Raw genomic sequence first — 17919 nt, forward strand, 5'->3', positions numbered from 1 at the left:
AACAGCGGCACTTCTGCCACTAATAATCTATTTGATCATTTCTGCTTTTTAAAAAGTAAAACATGAACTGTCAGTTTCAGAGTAAGCTGTGTTTTCTAAATTATGTCATACCTTTTGTCCTTGTTATTTTAGATGCTGTTTTCTCAGATTTCAGCTTCATTGAGCTTTTAGTCTGCCTGGTTGTATCAGAGGTGGAAGGAGACAGCTGGATTCTGTCAGTATTGTTTAAGTGCTGCAAATGAGAACAATAAGCTTCAGCATGCTACAGATGACTCTGTAACAGAAGAAATACATTTATTCACAAATAATTTACAATTAAACAATAAATAGGTGGTGCCCAGTGACAGGACCAGAGATGGTGGGCACAGATTGAAACACAGGAGATTCTCCCTAAATACCAGGAAACACTTTCTTACTGTGAGGGTGACCGAGTGCCTGCACAGATCACCCAGAGAGGCTGTGAATTCTCCATCTCTGGAGATATTCCAAAGCCATCTGGACATGGGCCAGGGCAACTGGCTCTAGGTTTGAGCAGGCAAGTTGGACAAGATGACCACCACAGGCCCCTTCCAACTCTGAACATTCTGGGATGCTGGTTTTTTTGGGTGAAGTTAGTTACCCAGTCTAGCTCTGACAGCAAACACCTGGTCTTTAGCAATTGTCCAGAAAAAGGCTTAATGCTCGGGCCACCCTGCAGCTTTCTTTCAGTATTCATTAACCAGGAAGAAATGTTATCTGCAACTCACCAGCTTCCCCTTCAGCTTCCCCCTATGGCAATTATCAGTTGAAACATGCAGTGGGAAAGCACATTTTGCATGTCCAATGCTGTTACCCATACTGAGTATATTCACAAATACATCTAAGACTGTAAGACAAAAGGCAGTTTTGAACCAAGCTTTGCTATTTTATTGCATGTTGCTCTACAATACAGCTGTAATTGTAAGTGCAGGATAGCTCTACCCTGTCATAGTGTAACAAATTCACTTCTGCTTTGGCTTTTTTTTGACCAAGATGAATCAATTTAGTGCTGGAGGGAACTGGACACCTTCTGTTTTGTGCATCAACAAAACCCTCTTGTTCTGACTGCAAATCCCATCCCAGTTATAGAACAAGAGTAAGATTTTGCAGAAATCCAAGGGCACTCCTGAACCATTACAGATCTTTCCTCTTAATACTGCTAGAATTTGTCATTAACCCCATCCATCCTCTGTCTAATGAATGATGAATAGTTCCGTCCACTGCATACTGCTAAAATTCATCCAGTCATCTTGTTAGAGGTGAAATATCACAACACACACTCCGTGCTGTCTGAAATTTTAATCTACTTAACCCAATTACATAGTAAGAGATAATGCTGTACATTCAACTGCTGAGTCTGCAGTGGCAGAATGAGGCAAGTGGCAAGTCAAAAAGCAGCTCTTTGTTGCCTGCTCTAAGTAGGAGCATCATGCTGCAGATGCACAATGGATTTGATCAGCTGCCACGTCCTCAACTGGTGGAGACGATGTCGGAGTTTCCTTCTTTGCTCTTCCTTTTCCTGGTGAGGGCCGTGACTATCTTTTATTCCTTTTGTTATCCTCTTTGCATTTTCACTGTACAGGGGATATTTTATATACATTGGCCACATGTCCTTTCTCCTCTTGCTTTCTTTTCTCAAAGCTGCATTACCTTAGTGATCAGTAATTGATACTTTGTGAGGTGTGTTTATGCTCTTGTGGGCCACTGGTGTTATCTTGTGTTTATGCACTTCATTTCTCCGTGATCAACCTCTGTTCATGTTCTCCCTGGCCCATACACACACTCTGAGAGTTTTGTTGAAGCTGATTCTTAGAATACACTCCATTTTCAGACTGGACTCAAAATTATGGTACCATATGAAAGAACTCTTTCTTCAGTAGTTCCAAGTATATTTTGGTATCTGCTATTAATTCTCCTATGGGGTGTAATTGTAGCTCAATGCAGTTTTTTGTTTGTTTTTTTCCCAAAACAGCAAAATATTCACTAGAATCTAGATGAAAAAGAGATCTGAGTTGGAATGGGGAAAGATCCAGTTGTGTTATCCTTTGGTTTGGCAAAAAGGATCAATTTTTAGAGCTCTTTGCTTATGAAAAAAATAAAATAATCATACGTGACCAGATGCCTGTTTTCTACAACCTTCTGAAACTCTTGACAGGTTCATCCAAATTGGCAGAAGGTCTGAAAGGTGGATTGTCCCTACATGATTTTCAGAAATAAGCAATGAAGAAAAAGAGAGAAGCCTGCAATGGGTTCAACTCTTAGAAACTTCAGAAAATCCCCACAGCAATCAATGAAACTACAGGAGACAAATTCTTGGATGTGCTGCCAAAATCTACTGGTTTTTATCCTCAAACAGGGAGGATAAAAGGTCAGCAATATTCATACTCCCACACAAAATAAAAGGAAGTAGACTCAAAAAGAACAAGAACATGAATTGCCCATCTGATTGGTAAAAATTACATTGTCTGTTGCCTGTTTCCCTACTAGGGCTGCACAGTTACATAAAATAGCACCAACTTTTAGGACCCTCCAGGCTTCAGGGTGGTCTCTGCTACAGTGAAGTCTTCCTGGGGCTGCCAGGGGGTGACCCCCACCCAGGACCTGCAGCTCCCCCCTGCCCTCCTCCTCCTGCTCCAGCTCCCCTCAGGGTGCCTCTGCTGCAGCTCCCTCCTTGGCTCCTCCCCCTCGGCACAATTAGGCATTTATAGCGAATAGGGACATATTGCAAAAGCAGTTGATGTTTTTATACTCCATTAACCAGAGCAGAGCTAATTAAATAGATTTCAGGGCCGAGAGGCTTGTATCATGGAATAATGTATTCTCGAACTGGAAAAATTGAGTCAGTTCATAAGAAAAATCAGAGATGATATGCCAGTACATCAGATGATGCCCAAATTCCACTTTGGTCTATGTCTTTGTAATACATAAACTTTCTTTTCAGCACTCAGTATAGGCAGCATTAGTATGAAACTTCATTTTTTTAATCCTATATCCATTTCAAATTGCAACCAAAGAAAATGCATCAGTTCAAGCCATCAGCCTGAGTTGATGGGTATATTCTGCTTCTCTTCAGTGCACTTTAAGATAGACTATTTATCTTTATCTTTCATTAAACATCTGTGAAGAATCATAAAGCACTTTAGAGTGGCTAAAAATTCCCAGAATTCAATACCAATATTTTCATTCAAACTGCTGAGTTTTTTTGCATGATGTTTTTCACAATTAAGGATACAGCACTTTTAAAGAATGTGTCATGAACTTGACTATGTGCTGAGGGTATTATGGGCACTATCTGAATCTAGACTGCTACTTAAACACTATAAGTGGAGTTTTAGTGGTTCAGTTATAATTGCAACTTATTAATTTTCTATCTTATGGATGAAAACAAGTTCTAACCAGATAATGCGGGTCGATACTTCCTGACTTAAATTTGCCTGCCCTATCCCATTTGACTAGAAGCAAAAGCTGATTTAAATCTGAAGCATTTTCTTTCTGCAGAACCAAATGAAGTCTTCCTTTACAAAGAAACAATTTCAAGAGCATTAGCAAGGTAATGTAGGTCACTTTTTGCTTGAAGTTTCTCTTTATTCTCTCCCAAAATCTTCATGGAGTGGCATTGTTAAACCAGCTCCAGAATCCAGGAGCTGTGCATTATGCAGGAAAATCCACTGATGTATGGTAGATTACAGCAATGTCCCTCGCTCTCCTAATGCCTTATTTCCTTCTACTGTTGTCCTTCATGAAAATGAAAACACTGAAGGAATGCATAGAGATTTTTTCTATCCTTAGTTTAATAAGAATAATCATAAATCTGGTTACAAGTGCTTTCTTCCTTCCTTGTCTCTTTTTCTACAATGATATATCATCTTTCAACCCAGACAGTAAATTCTTTGAAGAAATTACAATCTCTGATATATGACTCCCATTCTGATTTCACACTAAGTAAACAATGTAGAAAAATGAATTTATATAGCAATATACTAACAGAAAATTCAGCAAAAAACACAAGCATAAAAAAGTTATTGATAAGAAATGTAACGATATTTCCAGCTCCAGCTCTATTATATTTGCTTTACACATAGGGTTCCAAAACCAACTCAAGCATACATACTGCACATATATATGGAGAGAGAGAGAGGGACTGTTTAAGGACGTATTATAGAGGGACTGTTTAAGAATGTTTCAAATTAAGGGAGGAACATCTTCATCATTTTCAAAATCAACACAACTCTTCTTAGCTTCTGTAATCCTCTCTGGATGTAGCTTTATAGGTCCCTGTCCAGTTCGTTCCTTTTCTTGGATTATCTTTGTCACATCAGGGAATGAATATTTACTAGGATCCACTTCTAACTTCTCAACTTTTCCACTCCTGAAACAAGAGGGAAACAAATGGAAAAAAACTTAATTTCAGTGTCAAATAGAAGAGAACTATTTGACTTTATTCTATGATTCCATGATTCTATTTTGAGTGCCTGTTTATAAAAAGATTGACTTTAGTGTGAGGGTTGTTACTAAGTCCAATTAAACCAGGATTAAGAGTTCTTGTAACTTGAAAATTCATTACTATAAAAAACCTCAGCGTAAACCCAGAAAAGTACTACAAAATCTCTAAGATTTTGTAGAAAAGAATCTTTAGTCTATGAACATCAAAATGTAATTTTTCATATGTGTGATTTGTTTTATATCAGAACGTGGTGACTGCTGGTATCACACTAAAAATGGTTGGCTTTTAATATAAGAACATTTTCTTAATCTAATTGTTTTTTAATTTTTTTTCTGTTCATTTTTAACACACTGGCTGTCTATTAATTTTTATGTGACAGATTCATCTTTGGAAAACAGAAATACTTTTATTTAGAGAGAAAACAAAATTGCATAAACTTTTTGATTTGATCATCTAATTTTTATGTTTTGGCAACGTCAATCCTCACCATGTTTGTACTATGAAAAAAAATTTATAGGAAAGGTTAGAGTTTTAACAAAATTTTCAGATTCTACTGCTATTAAGGATACTCCTTTAGATTACACTTAGAAATGTGTACAGGCCACTCATTAAGGCAACTTACACACATCACATGATGATCAAAGATTTGAAATATACTCTCTGTATTTCAGCATTTAATCTCATTGTTCTTTTCTAATAGAGAAGCTCAATGATTAAATGAAAAAAATCTAGCTTGCTTTCATGCAATTTGTGTTTACATGAAAAATAGCAAAATGGAAATTTAATAGTACAATGTTGTTTAATTTCTTCCAATTACAACATGATTTGTACATCTTCCTACTCCATTGTATACTGAGTGGTACTTTGGGTCACAGTTCCAAGCTCAGTATGGCACAAGACAGATGTGAGAAAACTATGTGTGTACCCAGGAGATCAGAACTAGAACAAACAGAAAAGAGGCAAAGTCACTGTATGAGAGAATGCACTTCTGGGATCACAACACAGATGATGAAAACATGTAAATAAAGTATATTAAAAGATTTTTAACTGAAAATACACCATCTTTAGTTGTTAAAACAGGGAGAGTTCTCCCAAGCAGTTTCCAAATTCTGCCAGTGCTTCTTCATCAAGGCTCTGTCAGATCTTAGCAAACATCCCAGCCCACGTCTGTGTGCAGGATCTCTGTCCCAGTGAAGAAGCAAAAGAGTTCATGGGAGGCTTCCTCCTATGCTGTGCAGAGGACAGCATGACGAAAGAAGAGGCAGTCCCCAGCCCAACCACCTCTCAGCCCTATGCCACTGGATTTCTCTTATACTACAGGAATCAATTGATCATTTTGCTGAGGGGAAAACAACCAGAGAAGCAGCCTGCTTTAATAACCTGGATAAACCTTTTCCAAATAGTGGCATAAGCAAAAACCACTCAGAGTAGAATTTTATGAGTAATGAAAACAAATACAAGAAAAGTCTTATTTCTTTACCCTGAATGTTCTTCTATTTATAAGACTAGATTTTTTCCATATATTACACTATGCTATTTAATGAAATAAAAATGGATTCTATTTGTGGCAACATTCTGGAAAATGTTCATCTCCAAAAATTAACAGACATTTTTGCTTCCTGTGTAATTTATGAAATGTGCTGTGACCTGCAATCACTTTTTCAGTAGCTGTTGGTGAGATGGCAAAGAGAGCAGACCCTGTCCAGAATCTTAATCTAATCATTAACCACTAATCTGAAGCACCACAGAAAAAGCTGAAAAATCATAAATATGAAAAGAAATTAGGCTCAGTGTTTGTTTCCATCACATTAGAAAAGAATTTCCTTGATTAGAAGTATTTTAATTAGCAGTGGTATTTCTCATTTATTGAGCAGCTCTAAAATTGTACAAATTGTTAGTCATTCAAATACAACAAACTCTGTGGAGTTTGAGTAGTTTGTTTAGTAGCAGAATAAACTTCAGTATACCAGAAATGAATTAACAGTAGTTTCATAAGTAACAATCCACATCAACAAGCTGTGAAAGGATTATATACATCAGCCATTCTCAAAATTCCATCAACACGTAACCTGGAAGCGTCTTAGCAATAGACGCCAGGTAAGACTGAGTATCAAGCAGATGTGATTTTTTTCCAGAAAGGAAGTGGATTTTTACATACTTACATGAACATGATCAAACATTCTATACTTGTTTAGTAAAGCTTCAGAGTGGGATCACAACTACCATGGTACAGCTTTGGCCAACAACAAGACTCGGTTATGCTGAAGTCAGTGCAGCTACAGCACAGTATCTGCTGAGAATCTGCTCCTCTCATTGTGCAATCCATGCAAAAAGAGCCTGGGTATTGATGACATCAAGACTAACCCACCTGAACATTTTTGGAAGAAAGAATGAGGGGGTTTTCCATGTAATTCTACCTAGCAGAAATAAAATCATCTTCATTCTGAAGCTCTTCCATGAGCAATGGTAAGACAACTGTGATATTCCTTGCAGGACCAGCCACAGCACAGATTTGAAAATCTCAGTGTTTCCAAATTACTTTAAATTCAGGTTTAAAAGAAGATCGTCCCAGTTTTTGGCACTACTACCTGCTGTTGAATGTTCTCTACTCAAAAAATTATGGTCTAAAGACTAGAGCACCATACAAAAATAAATAATACTGGATTAAATCCTTTCTTTTTTCCTGGTATTTATGTTCCTTTGAGAGGCTATTTCTAACTCCACACAGTTTGATAATGCTTTTAAAGTTAAAATGAGAAGACCACAATAAAGAAAGTTAGTGCCTCCATTTTGCATAACTATAGCAGCCTGCTGAACAATCTGGTGTGTGACAGAGCACATATCTGATAATTCGGTATTTCTTGATAATTTACACTTTTTGTTCACACAGTTCTTAATGCACATATTTGATACTTTAATGATTTGACAGTTACATTCCCCTGCTTCAACTTCTGAATTTCAATAAAATTTAAGTTGCTAAAGATTTCTCATATGTTTAATCCAGAATATACAATCATTGAGATTTAATTGAAAGTTTTGTTTCTGGCACCAGGATATCCAAAGATATTTACAAGTCACAACCAACTGCTTTGAAGAGGCACTTTTTCCAGTCTTCTAACATTATGAATGAAACAGCATAAAAATAATATCATCTTAGAAAAATACTAATAAATTCTTTTCTTGAATAAGAAAACAGAATGATTCTGTTATATCGAATATCTTATTTGAGAGCTTAGAGAGAGACAAATCTTTATTTATGTATGTCAAAAACTGATGGCAAATGTCTGACTTTTACCATACTCCCGTCTCAACTTTTGAAAATACAGACTTAGAAAAATCTACTAGGTAATCTAAGCAAATAATTATGGTAATACCTCTTTCATTGTATTAAGAGGCCTTTCAAATCTCTCTACATAGAGAAATGAAACCATAACTAGAGTCTTCAGACTGAGTGGATCATTGGAAAAATATAAATACTGGTAGAATCAAATTCGTTTTTCAGGGACTAAACTACAACCAAGAGGAACTAACAAATCTCTGGTGAGCAGTTCTGATAAATGAAAGGCTGATGACGTCTGGGTCATTCTGTTCTAAAAGACAAATACATCTCACAAATAGGATTCATCAGACTGAGACCGTATATAATAACAAAGTCCAAGTTTCTAAAAGTTAGACAGAAAATCATAATCACTGTGACATTTTAAACTTCACTGTTCCATCCCTTACCTTCTTATGCATAATCACTTCAAGATACTAAATAAACTGACCTTGTCTGTTAGCAAGAAATATGTTCCAATACCTGCAATGTGCAAATTGACTCTGAATTTTTACATGTAGCTGTAATATCATCTTATTTTCACCCCTTTAACTGTTCAATTTGACAGCCAAAGTCGAGTCCCTAGTGTGTTAAACATTAGGGAAGCTTATAGTGACACAAAATTTTATTCTAACAAAGTCGTCTACAAAGTTATGGAATTTTAGAACATGACTTTAAAGTTCATCTCTGCCCTCAGTCTTTTGTCCTTGTCACGTATACACAACTGGAGATAACTTCAGATTGTAGTGACCAAGACCTTACTGAACAGTGTCTTTGAGAATGCTTTTCTCCAGAAGGGCACGTTTCTGAAGTCTCCTTGCCCTTATTACAGTTAGGGATTATCAGAGGCCTGTGTGCGAAAATTAATTTTCAAATCACTTCTGAGGCACCCCACCTTTTGTTCTCCTCATTAGTCAAATGATAGAGGTGTATATCCTCTACTCCATGCCTCCATGAGAATGTAAATGAGTCCATACGTAAAGGTTAATTTGAGTAAAAAGCCTTTGTAATATGTTGCTTAGTCATACCTGACTCTACATGCTGGTTAAATAGTCAATTGAATTACAGTTCCTATGATTCCTCCTTTCCCAGACATTCTAGAAGTTCTCAGTGTCTTCATGACAGATAGCAAACTTTGTAACCAGAAAATATTAATTCTGCAAATCTATTCAACTCTCAAGATTTGTGATCTACTCCCAGGTACTTAACGACGGCAAACACTACATCTCAGTATGTCTCATCTTCAGCAACACTGTTACATCTCAAGTGAGGCAACTGTAGAGAGTTTTTGAAAGAATCAGTCTTTTATTCTTTACTCGTTAATAAATGAAAAAAAGCTCAACTAAAACTAAAATCTTCTCCAAGGAAAGTAAAGTAATGCTTGTTTATCACCACGAAACTACAAACCATAAAGGAAGTTTTGCCAATGACTCTTATCATGATATGCTTGCTAGAAAAAGGTTAGAATTAAAAGCCAATACAGTGATTAAAAACATTCAAGTTTTCCTGGTCCCAAGTTCAACATAACTTAAGAGGCAATTTTATATATTTTATGTCTCTCACAATTAGTGAAATTTGGTTGAAACTGTTCAAAGGCATTTATGGGTGTTCCAACAGACAGAGTGGATATTCCAGCAGTATATTTTTTGGTTTTTTCCCCTTAAGAATCCAGACAAAGAACCAAATCAAACCAACAAACCAACCAAACAACCCATCAAAACAAAAACTCTGCAAAAAGGCACACATTACATACTGCCACCAAGAACTGATTTCATTAGAACCCAAGTCAGATTTCCAACCTAATGCATTGCACAATATTTCCGACAGCTCCTGCTGGCTTAGTCATCCAGTGCACTCCTGCTTAGCTAAGAGGAAAAAGACACTTTGAGTAGGCAGCCAGATTTGCAATGCCTGAACTACACAAATAGAAATTACCTTTACCTTACATTCCTTATTACATTATACAAGATGTGTATAGATCAAAACTTGCTGACCAGTTTTTAATTATGCTTTGTGAAGCAGAAATTGCCACTCTATTCCTTTGCCTCTTCAAATTAATCCATTCTCTGGCTGCATTTCTCAACTTCCATATATTAAGATCTACAGTAAAAAAACCAAACCGAAACAAAAAACAAACAAACAAACAAACCCAACAAACCCCAAAAAAACAAAGAAAAAAGAGTTATATTCTTATATATCTTTCTTTACTGGAGGAATTCAAGTGTGTGTATATTTACATTTAGAGACATTTTGAGTTTTATTCCATTTTTTTTCTTTTCCAATATGCTAAAGGAAGCATAGTCTAAAGCTGAGACAAGGATTATTGACTTTATGTAACTGTTACTCTTAAAATTTCCAGTATTATTCAGAAATGTCAGTTCCATGCAGCTGTGGAGAACTCAACTTCAGTACCTCACAGCTGAACTGTGAGGCCAGTTCCAGTAAGGACTGGCATAATGAGCTACATTAATAGAGGCTTTGTAAGTGTAATAAATCAGTCTGTCAAATTCTTTTCACAGACACTTGCCTCTCTGAAGGTTTGAAATACAGTTCTGTATACAGTCACACAAGAAATCCCTCATATGTGGCAGAAGTAATGACAGTATCATCATGTAATCTAGCTAACAAGAGTTAAAGAGATTTAAAGCACTACATTACAGTTTAGCAGATTATATGTCTGACAGCATTCAGCTAAGACATCTGTAGCTGTCAAGTGTAATCACTGTAATGAATGTTCTGTAATCTAAGAGACAACTATTCAGCAAATTTTTTAACATCTGGCTACTCAGCGACTTTTCAGCTAAAGAGGTCAAAACTTACTATTTTTAGAAAGAGCTGTAATTCAGAGATTCTTTTCCTACTTCTACTTTTGCGATATATATTCCTGTAATATTTTAACCCTCAAAATCTGCAGGAAGCATATTCATAATTACTTAAAACTGCACTGAAATCCAACACCCCTGCAATGAGCAAGGACATCCTCAACTAGATCAGGTTGCTCAACCTGATCTTTAATGGTTACAGGGATGGTGCATCCCCCACCTCTCTGGGCAATCCTCATAATAAAAAATTTCTTTCTTATATCTTTCTCCTCTTTTACTTTAAAACAATTACCCCTTGTCCTATCGCTACAAGCCCTATTAAAAAATCTGTCCCCATCTTTCTTATAAGATCCTCTTTATTATGCAAGGCTGCTCCCTGGAGCCTTATCTTTTCCAGACTAAAGAACCCAGCCTTTCCTCAAAGGAGAGGTGCCCCAGCCCTCTGATGACTTTTGTGGCCCTCTTCTGGACTGGCTCCAGCAGGTCCATGCCTTTCCTGTACTGAGGACCCCAGAGCTGGATGGAGTACTCCAGGTGAGATTTCATCAGAGTGGAGTAGAGAGGGAGAATTCCCTCCCTCGACCTGCTGGCCACACTGCTTTGGATGCAGCCCAGGATAAAACTGGCTTTCTGGATGCAAGTGCACATTGCCAGCTCATGTCCAGTTTTCCATGCACAAGTATCCCCAAGTACTTCTCAGGGCTTCTCTCAATCCCTTCTTTCCCCAGCCTTTATTTATACCAGGGGTTGCCCTGACCCAGGTGCAGCACCTTGCATTTGGTCTTTTGTCTTAGGACATTCACATGGGCCAACTTCTCAAGCTTGTCCAGGTCCCTCTGGATGGCATCCTGTCCTTCAGGTCTGTCAACTGCACCACCCAGCTTGGTGTCACTGGCAAACCTGCTGAGGGTGCACTTGGTTCCACTGTCTATGTCACTGTCCCCTGAGGGACACCACTTATCACTGATCTGCCTCCAGACATTGAGTCATTGCCTACTCCCCTCTAGATGCAACCATGCTACCAATTCCTCATCCACTGAAGCAGTCCATCCATCAAATCCATCTCTCTCCAATTCACAGAGAAGGATGTTATGGGGGACTGTGTCAAAGGCTTTACAGAAGTCCAGATAGATGACATCCATAGCCCTTCCCTTGTTCACTGATGTGGTCACTCCATCATAGAAGGCCCCTCGGTTGGTCAGGCAGGACTTGCCCTTGGGGAAGCTGTGCTGACTGTCCTGAATCAGCCCCCTGTCCTCCACATGCCTTAACACAGCTTCTAGGAGGATCTGTTCTATGATCTTCCCAGACAAAGCAGAAATTTCAAAGGTGAGGCTGACAGGTAACTAGTCCCTAGTGTCCTCTTTTTTTCCTCCCTTTTTTAAAAATGGGTGCAATCTTTCCATTTTTCCAGTCACCAGGGACTTCCCCTGACTGTCATGACTTCACAAATATAATGGAGAGTAAGAATCCACCATTTAGACTGGACCTCCTAAAAATTTTTGAAATACTCAGTAATCAAGATGATGCACTGTTGTGATGACTACTGACAAGACAGGGTGCAGTCCTATCTTCTCATCATGTAGGTTATTCAAGAAAAGAAGTTAATGACTGATTTTTATTAGAAATAACAAGCAACATTTTTTTTACTATCTGCTTAGTCTTTTTGTCAACATTCACCACAATGAAATCAAACAAGGAAACAAGTGCAACATTTCAAATACAAACAGATAAACAACTTAACAAACTCTGTTGTTATCTTATCTTATTCTGTTATAAATACCATTGGCTATAGCAAGAGGAAAAGGAAGGATTAAAAGAGATATCATAGTATTTTTACTTAGGCCAAGTGTCCATCAACCCTGGTGTCTATCTACATTAAGACTTGCTAAGGGTAAAACCAAAAAATCCTGCATCATGGATACTTGCTTCTGGCAGTCACTAACTGGAAGATTTCAAGAGCTGCAGTTTACACCACATTTAACAGGATGGATCTATGTTATAAACCCTTGCAGAATTGCCTTCTGAACCTATTTACTTGCACAGTAGCTCAACCTGCATATCAGTGAGAAAATACATTCTCGACAGAGGTTCGAAATCATTGCTTTCTAAAAGGTTTTCAGACTTGGGTTCCATAGCAAGGAGCTCTGCAGAGCCCATTCTCAGTAGGTGATTTAGTTTTAGTATATACCAGTTAATAATCTGAATGAGCTGATGGTACAAAACTGATGGGCAGAAGTGCTTTTTTGGCTCTGCTATTGGAGGAGATCACTATAAACAGCATCAGACAGGCTATTAGTCTAAAGCTTATAGAAATAGTTTTACTCTACACAAATCAATGTTTTCATATTTTCAGCAATAACATAATAAGAAGCACATTTTCTGGCATGTGAATAACACACCGACAAAAACAAAACAAATGTGGAAGAAAAAAAGGAATTACCTTCTTGCATTTTTTTGCAGTGTATTGCAGTCAGAATGTTTAACTGAAGCTGAAACTTTTTGCTTAGCCAGGATTATTTCTTTAGCCTGAAATAAAAACAGACAAAAAATAATTCTCATAAAAGTTGACACTTTGCTCACAAGCATTTAAATAATCTCTTAAAAATAGAAAATTGAGAGTGTCTGCATAAATTTTCTCTTGTGACATTTATTCTTTCTGTTAGATTTTAACACTCTTCACTCAGCATGAAGCACAGACATAAGGCAAATCTAACCAAATTATCTGAATGAAATTATAGTCAAACATTTATAAAAGTGTATATATATATATATATATGAGGGTATTTAAATATATACATCTATTCATATTTAAATATATGCTCTCTTGTTTAGTACCATGTTAATAATGCATATTACTTATTTTTTCCATAGCTAACTAATTGATTCATGATGTGCCTCTCACTTGTATTTCAGTTCTGGTGTCCATGTGCTTGTTGTTCAGACATTTTTATTACAGACTCAGCTACAGTCTGGACTTCTCCTCACTCTTTATAAAAATGACAAGTGACCACAAACTCCCTCAGCATGTTTGCTAAAACAGAATCTTAAGTTCAAAGTCCAAGTGAATTCTCCTTCTCAAAAAAAGTCTGCCATCATTTTTTGTAAGATGTGTTATTGACAAAAGGGTATCTCATTGCAAAGGAGTCTCTTTCCCTTCTTAACAACATCATGGGAAAGGGATCCCTTAAGCATTTGAAAGGAAGGAGAAGAACAGGAACTCTACCAAATAGTTCATTTTATTGACTATTTCATAGTGTAATTGATTTGAGAGCAGTCTGTTCCAGAAGCCCTGTGAATTTAGAGTCTCCATTTTAAACCCCACAAGAAATAAGACAAAACCTGTAGCTTCTGTCGTTTGTTTCTGGAATTCAGTGTGAAGAGGTTGATGCCCTTTCACTCTGTACATGCTCTGTTGAAGGAAACTCTGTTTCTTTGTACTCTCTTTTCTCAGGAGGCCCTCAAGTGTTCTGTTCTGTTAAAATAATTCATTCCACTGATCCCCTTGAGAATCATGTTCCTTACTTTGCCCTCAGAGCATCATCAAGGATGGTAAAGAAATGTGCTGGTTCTGTGTGGTAGCATTCAACAGAAGATACTTCCTTGACAAGAACTGATCTTGCAACTTAGGTAAGGGTTATTAGGATTTGCCTACTAGAACATCTATCAATTATCAAATATTGCTTGACATAAAAGCTCTTCTGCTCAAAAGATGTCCTCCTACCTCTGTTCAATTAAAAAAAAAAACAAAACCAAACCCAAAAACTAAGGGACACTTTGTAATTTTAGTTCTTTCTGAAAAATGGTACGTGAGCTTCACCAAGCCAGTAACTGACTGTTCGTCCCTTAGTGACAGTGATCACTGAGGAAAACTGCTCTGAAAAACAGAACTGCCATAGCTTCAATTGTGGCCAAAGGTAAGACTTTGGGCTCAGTAGAGAGATAACCGTGTCAAATTTAAAGCCTGTGGTATACAGGAAGATGGACTAAATTAATATGATGAAGCTTTCTGGAAGCTATTCTATGAAACTATTTCTAATATTTACATTAATTAGAAAACAGAAACAACACCATTTTTAAGATCATTATCAGAGAATGCTAGAAATAGGTGTGTTAAATAGAATCTGGAGTATATTTGAGAAACCAGTAGAAATATGTGAAAACCATATTTTTATTCATATTTTCAGTCCACACTTTTTTCCCACAGTACTTTCTTCTTCTACAACGGGAATTCCATTGAGTAACAGAGTTTCACTGAAACACATTTATTCTGAAGGATTATTAGATTTCCAGGGCTCCAGAGCTGTATGTCTCCACATGCCTTTGATGGTAATGAAATATTACTGCATTTACCATACCTAGATAAGTGAGAATTATATAATGTAATTCTATCAAATAACACTGACATGCATAATATATACCACTTCTATTTTTAGATTAATTAAGGAATTTAACTCTCACTGATCTTAACATTTCTAAATGTTTTTGAAGGCCCAGGCAATAAAAAGCTGTCAGAATTCATTTGTGATCAAAAGTTCAAATTTTTCTCTCTGATTCACTAAAATAAGAAAAGGAAAGTTTTAAAACATGACACAGAATGTCTCAGAACCCTAAATTAAACCTGCTTGCTAATAATATTGGGGTTTGATGCTTTTTCTCAGACATTAATTAAAATGCTACTGGTGTAATCTATGATGACATTTTATAAAATCATATACGCCAATTTCGGTCAAAGTCTTTTAAAGGAACTCTCAGGTTTTAATTTTCCTCCATCATCTGCAAAGATGATGCTGCCAGGAACAGATGTTCAAGACTTGAAAAGCTTCAAGTCACAAATATTTTTCCCAGAATGTGAGGCACGTACAATGTAGTCATGCAAAATCTCCGTACAGATGATTATTACAGTACAAACACTACACTTTAAAAGTGTCACTGTATCATTTCACTGAACCTTGTGTCCTTCAGTTTCTTTTGATGACCTTCCAAAAAAATGTCGATAGACATGACACTGCCTTAGAAAGGCACCCATTCTGTGGGATTTGACGTGTAGTAAACAGCACAGTTAAAAAAAATGTTCCCAGAAAAGAAGGTGAAAATTATTTGATTTCTTCTACTTCATGTGGAATTTACTATCTCCAGCATCTGTGGTGTGGCAAGGTCACTGGAGAGGCAAGGAAAGAGGTTTTGTTTTTCTTCTTAAAGTCTTGAGAACTATGAACAGGCTGGAAGATGAATGTGAAAGGTTTAGTAACTTGATTAGAAACTCACTAAAGGAAGTGAAAAACACTCAGAATTCAGTTAGATTTCTGTTCTGTTACTAAGAAGAGTGAGATATTTTTAGGATACTATGGCAAGCAGCATGTTATAGGACACTATTTTTAGGTCAGTGGCATTTTTTAATATTTCAGTTACCTAAGGAATGTGCTAGGTCATTTATCTAGTTGCAAATAATTTTATTTTGATAATTTTTTATCAGGAACAAAAATATTAAATGTAGTGCAATATAGGCTTGTCTTATTGATACAGCCTGAAAGAACTTGCATGAACTCTGGTCTTCCAATTATCTTCTTAAAAGGAATTCACATTAAGTTGGTGATCTCAAATTAGTATTCTCAAGCATTGTTGATAAAATCAGCCATAATATTCTGCAAGAAAAATACCTATTGGTCTTCCAGTTGTTAATCATTATTCATTATACCTCGCTTCCTAGATTACATCCTATTAATAATAATAACAATAAAATTTTTAAGCATAGAAAGCATCTGAGAAGTATATGTATCCCAAAAATTTAACCTGAGAACTGTAATTCAGTCCTGGTGGAAGAGAACAGACTCTGTGACTACAATATAGAAAAAAGAACAATAGGTTGGTATTACACGCAATTGTTTGTGAAGTAACACAAATCCATCTTTTGTCAGCAAATCCATGAAGTTCACAGGATCACAGAATGGTTGAGATTGGCAGGGACCCGTGGATGTCAATTTGCCCAACCCTCCTGCTCAAGCAGGGCCACCTAGAGCCAGTTGCCCAGGACCATGTCCAGACAGCTTTGGAGTATCTCCAGGGCTAGAGAATTCCCAGCCTCCCCAGGTGACCTGTGCAGGCACTCGGTCACCCTCACAGTAAGAAATTGTCTCCTGATGTTCAGAGGGAACCTCTTGTGCTCCAGTGTGTGCCCACTGTCTCTGGTCCTATCACTGGCATCACTGTAAAGAGCCTGGCTCTGCCTCTTTGCACCCTTCCTTCAGGTATTTACATGTATTGACAAGATCCCCTTGAGCTTTCTCTTCTCCAGGCTGAACAGTCTCAGCTCCCTCAGCCTTTCCTCAAGGAGAGGTGCTCCAGTTCCTTAATCATCTTCATGGCCCTTTCCTGGATTCTCTCCAGCATGTCCATGTCTCTCTTGCACTGGGGAGCACAGCATGGACACAGTTCTCCATGTGTACCTCAGCAATGCCAAACACAGGGGAAGGATTGCCTCCCTCAACCTGCTGGCAACACTCCTAATGCAGCTCAGGATACAACTGGTCTTCTTTGACACAAGAGGACATTGCTGACTCATGTTCAATTTCGTGGCAACAAAGACTCCCCAGTGCTTTTCTGCAAAGCTGCTTTCCAGGATCCAAGTGTTTGGATCCAATGACAACAAAGACATTAGACCATGCAGCACTCCGATCATGTATCTCTTGCTGTGTCCAAGCTACTAAAGTAGTTTTTAACCAAACTAAGGCAAAGCTGAGAACATTGACCCAGTTATTCCACAGTGCTTCTCTTTCCTCATGTCTTACAGATACCTGAGAATCCTGTACTCTTACATGAAACACACTCCAGACTCTCAGGCTAGGTAAAAAACTTAGGTGTAGCTAAAATATTAAGGCAGGTTACATATAAAGTTAATAATGGAATAAAGGCAGTTCTCAATCACAGTACAAAGAGATAATATTAATTTTGCTGATTTAGGTATGACTTGCTAGGCAGGCAGCAGAGTTGAATATATATCCAAAGACTCTCTGAAACATTTACATTTTCTAAGGCACTGATCATCCACAATGAGACTAGCAAGATGGATGAGTAATAAAAGCAGAGTATGGGATAGAAAGCTGATAGCACTTAAAATATGCAAACAACAAGTAAGTAGTAAACAAGACTGTTCATATACATTTGAAAATGACATTATCCAAAATGGCAAATGTCACGGCCTCATTTTCAAATAAATTTATGAAAGCATAAATTCTCATATGAATGAATTTTGAACATTAACAAAATATGGACCTTAACCAAATGAGTTCAATTTTCAGTATTCTTTAAGCTCTTGGTAA

The 17919-nt window shown here is 37.2% G+C and overlaps 1 protein-coding gene across 3 annotated transcripts in view; it reads right to left on the reverse strand.

The window, feature by feature from the left end:
* Nucleotides 1-3791: 3791 nt before the first annotated feature.
* Nucleotides 3792-17919, reverse strand: part of LRRC6 (leucine rich repeat containing 6) — a 33646-nt gene continuing 19518 nt past the window's right edge. For 2 of the 3 annotated variants that reach the window (XM_027684479.1, XM_027684477.1), the window contains 2 exons: nt 13044-13129; nt 3792-4387 (listed from right to left, as the gene is read on the reverse strand). In XM_027684479.1, the coding sequence (XP_027540280.1) occupies nt 4201-4387; nt 13044-13129 (273 nt within the window). In that variant the 3' untranslated portion in view covers nt 3792-4200. The remainder of the gene's footprint in view (nt 4388-13043; nt 13130-17919) is intronic. The other variant, XM_027684478.1, reaches the window with a different exon arrangement.

Source organism: Neopelma chrysocephalum, unplaced genomic scaffold (assembly GCF_003984885.1).
Source record: "Neopelma chrysocephalum unplaced genomic scaffold, ASM398488v2 Primary Assembly neopelma1_66, whole genome shotgun sequence".
Lineage (NCBI taxonomy): Eukaryota > Metazoa > Chordata > Aves > Passeriformes > Pipridae > Neopelma > Neopelma chrysocephalum.